The following is a 9,702-nucleotide window of genomic DNA, read 5'->3' as shown; positions in this document are numbered from 1 at the left end:
ACAATATATCATGCAAAAACAGTAGGGAATTAGGATTAAAAAGATAAAGAGCCACCATGGGAAACAAAATGACTGAGCAGGCTTAATGTGCCAAATGGTTCCTATGTTCCTCTGTTTCCACAAATGTCAACAAACACCAATGTTGGGCAATCAATCATTATGCTATCTTCATCATAACAATCAACAAGCTCCAGAGATGCTGGTTAATCAGATCTATTTTGCCTACTCATGAGCAGGAGAATAGAACCACTCAAAGCCAGCAGATACAAGACTTAGTCTGCAGACCACCTGATTAACAACATACAGAACACAAGTGCCAAGCATTATCTTGTTTCTGAGTATGCTATGGTCATATGGAATTGAGTGATTGGAGATAGATTGATCCAGGCTGATGGAGGTTTCTTATATAATCCAGGCTAGGGAGAAAACTACCTGTATGGACTATACCTTTTGTAAATAAAACCTGTTCTTTTTTATTCAATATTTGATTACTGTTGTCTATTCTTGAGTAATTTGAACTTAGAATTTTTTGGATGAAGTTGTCCTGGGTGTACAATGCATGAGTTGTAGCAAGGCACAAGTCTTTGTTGACTGTACACCTTTTGCAAACATATTGAGATGTAATCAGCAAAGTTCACTAATCCTATTTAATCCCCCCCCACACACATAAGTAAAGCTTCAATGTATTCAACACTATGGGGAAGATTTCTTCTCTATGCTAACTGTCGCGGCAATGGATGAATCAATGTATTATGAGAACCCCAGAGCAAAACAATAATGATTGGAGTGTTAGATACCAACACTTCTGGGATTTCCCATCAGCATCAAGCAGATTTATTGAAATGAAGTGTAAATGGAAGAACATTTATATGTCTTTCATGCCCTCAGGAGATCCCAAAGCACTTTACAGCCAAAGAATTATTTTGAAGTGTAGTCACTGTTGTTATCCAGACACACTTGACAGCTAATTTTCACATAAGATCCCATAAATAGCGATGAGAAAATTACCAATTTATCTCTTCTTGGTTTGATCAAGGGATAAATGTTGGCCAGGAAACCCAGAGAAATCTGCTGCTCTTCTTCAAATAGTTTTTTTTTTTTGCAGAGAAAACAGATTTATTTTCAGCCTGCCATTTTCAAAGAAGGACCTTGCGTTCAAATGAAAGGAAAAGCTTTGTTTTGTCGGAACATTCTAGAAGTCTGCAGTGAAGCGGCAACTCCGTCTCCCTCACTAAGTGGGCAGCTTCAGTCTCCATGGTCGCCACGGACCCTCGTCACCAGCCGAGCTCCCCTCACTCTTTGGGGGACGCTCCCAATTTGGTCTCCATGTGTTGGTCGTGTTTGGACCCCCCCATGCAGGCTGGGCTCTTGTCGACGTGGGGCTCAGCTCCCCACTGTCGGGGGGTCCGTGCTTGGATGGAGAGGGCGTGGACACTTGATGCCAGCTCCTCCTTCAGTGCCTCGTTGACCAGCCGGTGCCTCTGGAGCAGGGGCATGCCCTCGAACCTCTCGCTCACCACCACCACCTTGAAGTGGGTCTCGGAGTTTGCTGGCACCGCGTGCATGTGGCTTTCGTTGACGACCTGCAGGTGTGTGGGCGCCAGGCTCTGCACCAGCTTCGTGTGGATGGCGCTCTCCACGGGCCGCGCCATGGCACAGGCGGCCGCAGCTGACGCCGGTCTCGAGCTCAGGGCCGGCGCGGAACGGAGCAGCTTCACAAAGGAAACTCATCCAACCTCGGAGGCTTCGACACCCTCCGCAACTGCCCGGGACCGGCGCTCAATTTTCTTCTTCAAATATTGCCATGGGATATTTTACTTCCACCAGAACAGGAAAACAGGGGCCTGGGGTTAATCTGAAAGACAGCACCTCTGACAGTGCAGCATTCCCTCAGTGCGACACCAAGGTGTCAGCCTAGATTATGTACTCAAGCCCCCGGAGGAGTGGTTTGAAGCCATGATCTTTTGACTCAGAGGTGAGAGTGTTACCACTGGGCGAGGCTGACATTTGGGCCAGGAGCAAAAATTGGCCCCCTTCACTTTTAGCACTGCTTTGAGTGTTGTTCTCATATCCAATGAGTAGACTGCACCTTTAACAAAAAGAAGCATTAACCTTGTTGGGGCCTTTTTAAGGGCCAATGAGGTCACAACATGAGGAACTGCTATGATAGTGAAGGAAAAGTTTGGGTGTTATTAGCAACATCTCAGACCTGAACCTATTTTTCTCACAGCACCTATGTTGGCACAACTTTGGTGGGCGGGAAATCGATGTTGCAGGTCTCTGGGGCAGCTGAAGAAATTTTTTTAAAATTTTAAGTTGGAAAAGTGGGACCAGAAGGAGTGCGGCCAATTGTTCTGCAATCAATTACACTTGTTTGGGAGGAATTCAATTTTAAATCTCTCTTTGCAGGCCATAGCAACGCTGGATGCCAGGAATGTGTGAGGATTCCTCGTGCCCAGCGTTGCTGTGGTGCAAATGACAGGAAATATGAAAGTGGCAGTGGGTGGCGTGGAGCTGGTGGATTGGATCCCCATCTGATTTTCCACCCCTCCCTACTGAGGTTATGCCAGAGGAACATTTGCTGCAATTGGTGTTTAGCAAGGAAAGGGTGGGGAAGCTGTTGCAAAGTTGCACCAAAGCAGCTGGGCCCATACTTTTAAGAGTACAAATCACTATTCTCATCCTATTTAAGTTGGAATGAAAATGCTCAATTCAGTGCCACAGTTTTCATTGAATGTGGTTGGAGCTTTCCCTCACCCTTTTTAATGTATTGGGTAGTCTGACGTGACGGACGACTGTTCTTCAGATTTCAGCACGACACTAAGGAAGTGAATTTCCAAGGGGATGCTACCACTCGTCTGCTGCAACTTCAGCAGGGGCGCCACATAATCCCCGGAAAAATGTGTTTTTCTGGGATTTCAGCAGCTCTTCCGCTGAAGTTATGCCAGACCAGTGGGAGAACCCCCCACAGAAATTCAGCCACTAGGATTTTCACCCAAACATAAGAATCAAATACCAGAATGTACAAACTGCTGCTGTTACAAGCCATAATCACTAAAGCCTTCCCGCCTTATTAATACTTGGATACAATGTATAAGGGAAGCTGAAGGCACAGGGTAAAAATGATCTTAAACTAAGGGAGACTTAAGTGGATTATCATGGCTATCACCAGGAAAGAGACCATCAAAGCTGCCAGATTGCTGTAAAACCTCAACTGGTTCACTAATGTCCTTCAGAGAAGGGAACCTGCCACCTTTACCAATCTGGTCTACACATGACTCCAATCCCACAATATGTGTGGTTGATTCTTAATGTCTTCTGAAGTAGCCTAGCAAGACACCCAGTTGGAAAATAATCACCATAGGACAGAATCGCATGAGGAATATATGTAGGACCCACCGGCAACGACACAGTCATTGGATTAGAACAAGATTCAGCCACTGACCAAGCTGACTGATTTCTGAAGGACATAGCGACCAGACTGGGAATGCATTAGATAGTGAAGGAGATACGTCTGTCTGTGATAGCATTGGCAGAAATGGCCATCACACAGTCAATGAGAACATTCTCCTTCGTGTAATATGGCACGACTGTCGTGCTAATTGGGACAGACGATGGACAGATTAGCAGTCCAAAACTGGGCAACTATGAGTTGCTGTGGGCCATCAGATGCAGCAGAATTGTACACTACCACAATTTGTAACCTCCTTGACTTTTTTTAAAAATTTGTTCGTGGGATGTGGGCATCGCTGGCAAAGCCAGCATTTATTGCCCATCCCTAATTGCCCTTGAGAAGGTGGTGGTGAGCCACCTTCTTGAACTGCTGCAGTCTGTCTGGTGAAGGTTCTCCCACAGTGCTGTTAGGAAGGGAGTTCCAGGATTTTGGCCCAGCGACGATGAAGGAACGGCGATATATTTCCAAGTCAGGATGTTGTGTGACTTGGAGGGGTGTTGTTCCCATGTACCTGCTGCCCTTGTCCTTCTAGGTGGTAGAGGTCGCGGGTTTGGGAGGTGCTGTCGAAGAAGCCTTGCCGAGTTGCTGCAGTGCATCCTGTGGATGGTACACACTGCAGCCACTGTGCGCCGGTGGTGAAGGGAGTGAATGTTTAGGGTGGTGGATGGGGTGCCAATCAAGCGGGCTGCTTTGTCCTGGATGGTGTCGAGCTTCTTGAGTGTTGTTGGAGCTGCACTCATCCAGGCAAGTGGAGAGTATTCCATCACACTCCTGACTTGTGCTTTGTAGATGGTAGAAAGGCTTTGGGGAGTCAGGAGGTGAGTCACTTGCCGCAGAATGCCCAGCCCCTGACCTGCTCTTGTAGCCACAGTATTTTATGGTTGGTCCAGTTAAGTTTCTGGTCAATGGTGACCCCCAGGATGTTGATGGTGGGCGATTCGGCGATGGTAATGCCGTTGAATGTCAAGGGGAGGTGGTTAGACTCTCTCTTGTTGGAGATGGTCATTGCCTGGCACTTGTCTGGCGCGAATGTTACTTGCCACTTATCAGCCCAAGCCCGGATGTTGTCCAGGTCTTGCTGCATGCGAGCTTGGACTGCTTCATTATTTGAGGGGTTGCGAATGCAACTGAACACTGTGCAATCATCAGCGAACATCCCCATTTCTGACCTTATGATGGAGGGAAGGTCATTGATGAAGCAGCTGAAGATGGTTGGGCCGAAGACACTGCCCTGAGGAACTCCTGCAGCAATGTTCTGGGGCTGAGATGATTGGCCTCCAATGACCACTACCATCTTCCTTTGTGCTAGGTATGACTCCAGCCACTGGAGAGTTTTCCCCCTGATTCCCATTGACTTCAATTTTACTGGGGCTCCTTGGTGCCACACTCGGTCAAATGCTGCCTTGATGTCAAGGGCAGTCACTCTCACCTCACCTCTGGAATTCAGCTCTTTTGTCCATGTTTGGACCAAGGCTGTAATGAGGTCTGGAGCCGAGTGGTCCTGGCGGAACCCAAACTGAGCATCGGTGAGCAGGTCATTAGTGAGTAAGTGCCACTTGATAGCACTGTCGACGACACCTTCCATCACTTTGCTGATGATTGAGAGTAGACCGATCAGTGGACTGATGACTCATCTCTCACTCTTCCAATCTGACCTTCACCATCAAGCTGAGATTCTAACCCTGATTCAAAGGGCAATGTAAAAGGGCTTTCAGCACCTTAGAATACGTCTCCAACCTAGTAAAGCTATAATACAGGGCTACTGGCATGTGAAAGACAAAAACAGCAGGCTACAAACAGAGCTAGGCCACCCCTCAACCAACAAACCAGAGTGCACTAGACACAAAGATAACATTCCAGCTGTAGTGATAAAGACCTGTGCACCAGAATTAGCTGCCCCCTCCCAGCCAAGCTATTCTATTGCAGATATGACACTAGCATCTACCCAACAGTGTGAAAAATTGCCTAGAGCTGTCCTGTTCACAAAAATCAGGACAAATCTAACCTGGCTAATTAGTGCCATTGCAGCTTCCTCTCAAAATCAGCAGAATGATGCAAGGAGTCATCAACTGTGTCATCAAGCAACACCTATTCACCAATAACTTGCTCATCAATGCTCAGTTCAGGTTCCTGCAGAACCACTTCATTCCAGATCTTGACACAGCCTTGATCAAGGAATTGACACAAGAACTGAATGCCAGAAAAGATGCAAGAGTAGCAGCCTTTACCATCAAGGCAGTATTCAATGAAGTAGGGCACCAAGGAGCCCTGACAAAACTGAATTCAATGGGAGTAAAGGGGAAACCCCTCCAGTGGCTGCGGGCATACCTGGCCCAAAGAAAGATAGTCTTGGTTATCGGATGCCAATCATTGCAGCCCAGGGCATTACTGCAGGAATTCCTCAGGGCAACAGCTTTGGCCCAACAATGTTCAGCTGCTCCATCAATGACCTTCCCTCCATCATAAGGTCAGCAGTGGTCGCTGTTCGCTGGCGATTCTACAGTGTTCAGCTGCATTCATATCTCCTCTGATAATGAAGCAACCATGCCAACCTACAGCAAGGCCTGGACAACATCCAGGCTTATGTTGACAAGTTACAGGTAACATGTGTGCCATGTAAATGCCAGACAATCACTGTCTGCAACAAGGAAAAGACCAACCACCTCCCCCTGACCTGCTATGGCACCACCATTGCCAAATCCCCCACCATCAACATCTTGGAGGTCATCATTAAAAAGAAGCTTAATTGGACCAGCCATCTCAATAACATGGCTACAACAGCGGGGCAGAGGCTGGGTACTCTCGATGAGTGATGCTCCTCCTGACGTCTCTCTACCATCTACAAGGCTCAAGTTAAGAATACTCATCACTTGTCTGGATGTATGCAACTGCAAGAACACTCAAGAAGCTCAACACCAACTACCATACAGCAGTCTCTTTGATTAGTGGCCCTGCCACTGGACTCGATATCCACCCCATCCACCATAACGGAAGTAAGAAATACGATTTCTAGACCAAATCATAGTCATGTTTCCCATCCTGCAAAGCTTTAGGCGCTTGACTAAAAAATCAAGGCTGTGGGCAGACCTTGTGTCTTTGAGAATACAAAGGGAGCTAGTATTCCACTGGAAATGAGTGCCTGACATCAGGCAAAGTGATTGAGAATATTGCAAAGACAATAAAACTGTGAACAGACACACTGAAGACCAATTGTCAGTTACAGATAACAGAATGTCCTAAGGCATAATCAAAGACTCAGGACCTGGACACAGACTAATCCTGTTATGTGAATTGCAGGAACTTTGTTTAGCTTAATTAGGTAACTTTCGTGATTGGCATATACAGGATGAGACATCTTAAATGTCTGTATCCGAACAATCAAAATACACAGAAGGATAAGGGCATGTCCCTCCCCCATAAGATAGATAGAATCGACAACAGTTAACGCCATAGAATGGATAAAGATATCTGGGACAATGGACACCCTGGTGTTGCGGGGGATGGGGAGCTGTCTGGGACAGACAACATCATGGGACTAATGTTATTAAGCTACCAGAAGCAAATATGCTTCAGAAAGATAAATAAACTGGGACAATATCCCACTACAGTTAGAAGCAGCTTCTGGGGCGACGGAGGTCCACACACCCTACAATACCAGGCCTGATCAGCTTGAAACTTCCTAGGGACAGGTTATACCATCCCCTGTTTATTTGATTTGTTTCTGAGCATTAGAATGTTGTTATATAAATACTTGTTGTTTGGTATAACTGCATAAGAACGTTGTTCTTGTGTCTATAATAAAACTTGCATGTTCGGTCACACTCGGGCCCGAGTCATTGTGGAAATTATTATTAAGAAGGATTAACAATCCTTGGTAGCATTAATAATAGCAATCCAATACTGTACCATGACTGCAGTATGTGCTATTTACAGGGAACACTGCAGCTGCTCAACAAGGTTACTTTAACAGTGCCTCTAAGACTCACGATCTCTATAGCTAAGAAGGACAAGAGCAGCAAGATCTTGGGAACATCATCACCCCCAAGTTCCCCTCCAAGTCACACACTATCCTAACTTGGACATCAAAGTCCTGGTATTCCCCACCTAACACCATCATGAAGTGCCATAAACACAAGGAGTGCAACAGTTCAAGGAGAAGGACCACTACTATTTTACCAGGGGATGGGCCAGTGTCACCGACAAACCATAAACAAATAGAAAAAAAAAATCAAAACCCTTTTTCTATCTGTTCATGTCCTAAAAATTGGATCCATATTATATTATGGTCGTTTTTTTCTTTGTGACCATCTGTATCCACTGAACACACACAATGTAAAGACTCGCCCAGTTTCACAGTGTGTTACACATATTTTCCTTCTGTCTCTTCATGGTATTGCTGTACTGTGCGCAAGGGCAAAATTTGCACAGCATACGTCTCTCTCAATTTCACACTGTCCTTATGCCTGCTATGTTTTTCTGTAATTGTATAATTGTGGAAGATTTCTACAGTCCATTCTTTATAGTGACATTGTAAATGCATGAACAATGGAAATCTTCTCCCAGTATATTTTAAATAAGTATGAGTTATCCTTGTAACAAGTTCAGTGTGAAATAAAAGCTGTCAATTTAATATAATATCTGTTAAGAGTGTGCCTTCTGAGATGAGAAAGTAAGATATGTATACTTTGCAATGTTTGATGGTACATGAAAAAAAGAAAATAATCCTGTGCTTCTGATATTGAGAAGTGACAAGGCATGTCATTCAAACATATATTGTTACAGATGCTTAAAGGAACATAGGAACAGGAGTAGGCCATTCAGCCCCTCGTGCCTGCTCCGCCATTTGATAAGATCATGGCTGATCTGTGATCTAACTCCATATACCTGCCTTTGGCCCATATCCCTTTGGTTGCCAAAAAGCTATCTATCTCACATGTAAATTTAGCAATTGAGCTAGTATCAATTGCAGTTTGCAGAAGAGAGTTCCAAACTTCTACCACCCTTTGTGTGTAGAAATGTTTTCTAATCTCGCTCCTGAAAGGTCTGGCTCTAATTTTTAGACTGTGCCCCCTACTCCTAGAATCCCCAACCAGCGGAAATAGTTTCTCTCTATCCACCCTATCCGTTCCCCTTAATATCTTATAAACTTCGATCAGATCACCCCTTAACCTTCGAAATTCCAGAGAATACAACCCCAATTTGTGTAATCTCGCCTCATAACTTAACTCTTAAAGTCCGGGTATCATTCAAGTAAACCTACGCTGCACTCCCTCCAAGGCCAATATGTCCTTCCGAAGGTGCGGTGCCCAGAACTGCTCACAGTACTCCAGGTGCAGTCTAACCAGGGTTTTGTATAGCTGCAGCATAACTTCTGCCCCCTTGTACTCTAGTCTTCTAGATATAAAGGCCAGCATTCCATTAGCCTTATTGATTATTTTCTGCACCTGTTCATGACACTTCAATGATCTATGTACCTGAACCCCTAAGTCCCTTTGGACATCCACTGTTTTTAACTTTATACCATTTAGAAAGTACCCTGTTCTATCCTTTTTTGATCCAAAGTGGATGACCTCAAAGGAAGCAGGATTCAGTATAAAGAAGTAAATGCTTGGTAAAGGTGCACCTTCCTATCTACTATAGCTTCAGCTGGGTATACATAAACTGTGCAGCTTCTTATAAATATTTGCCTGCACTTTTAGTGTGTTAAATATTGAACAAAACAAAGCTGACTGTGAAAAAATGAAAATGAGAATATAATGGCAGTTGTACTGACAAAAAGAGTGAAAGCTTCAGTACAGAATTGTGACCAGTGAACATGTAAATGATTAAAGTGTCGCAGGTACAAGTAGTATCTTCAGAAACTGACCTCGCTCCAAATAGCTTTATCAGTGAGGGCAATTTTCCAAATTCATGCTCCCAATGAGGAGCCTCACCTGTAAAGAGTGCACATTTGAGTAAGTACTGTCCACAATTTTCCAAACATTTGGTCAGAAAACCATGGGAAATGCCACATTGACCCACCCCTATTCATGCACTTTCCTGGCAGGAGGAAAAGACCTACAACCAATTCAGAAAACCTCTGGGAAATTTTTCTCCAATGTCTGAAAGTAATCAAGTAAAGTTCCAGGAGACCATGATAGACCATGAGTCATAATAGTCCCAGTTAACTTCCAAATTAACCCTTGTGAAACGGGAACTGTCTTTTTCACTCAGGAACTTGTCAAATTCCCTTTTAAAGGACTTTGATG

The 9,702-nt window shown here is 44.8% G+C and overlaps 1 protein-coding gene across 1 annotated transcript; it reads right to left on the bottom strand.

Annotated features, from left to right (window-relative positions):
* Positions 1-1,089: 1,089 nt before the first annotated feature.
* LOC137340318 (bolA-like protein 1) lies at positions 1,090-1,770 on the bottom strand. Its single transcript, XM_068002743.1, has one exon. The coding sequence runs from the start codon at positions 1,650-1,652 to the stop codon at positions 1,293-1,295; it is 360 nt and encodes a 119-aa protein (XP_067858844.1). The 5' UTR covers positions 1,653-1,770; the 3' UTR covers positions 1,090-1,292.
* Between the last annotated feature and the right edge of the window lie 7,932 nt (positions 1,771-9,702).

This window comes from Heptranchias perlo, chromosome 21 (genome assembly GCF_035084215.1).
Source record: "Heptranchias perlo isolate sHepPer1 chromosome 21, sHepPer1.hap1, whole genome shotgun sequence".
In the NCBI taxonomy this organism is placed as follows: Eukaryota; Metazoa; Chordata; class Chondrichthyes; order Hexanchiformes; family Hexanchidae; genus Heptranchias; species Heptranchias perlo.
Note: the sequence above shows the minus strand (reverse complement) of the source record. Positions and strands in the feature narration are given on the sequence as shown.

What these genes read in the sequence shown, in the direction of transcription:
- LOC137340318 (XM_068002743.1), bottom strand. Translation starts at nt 1,652, where the DNA reads ATGGCGCGGCCCGTGGAGAGCGCCATCCACACGAAGCTGGTGCAGAGC.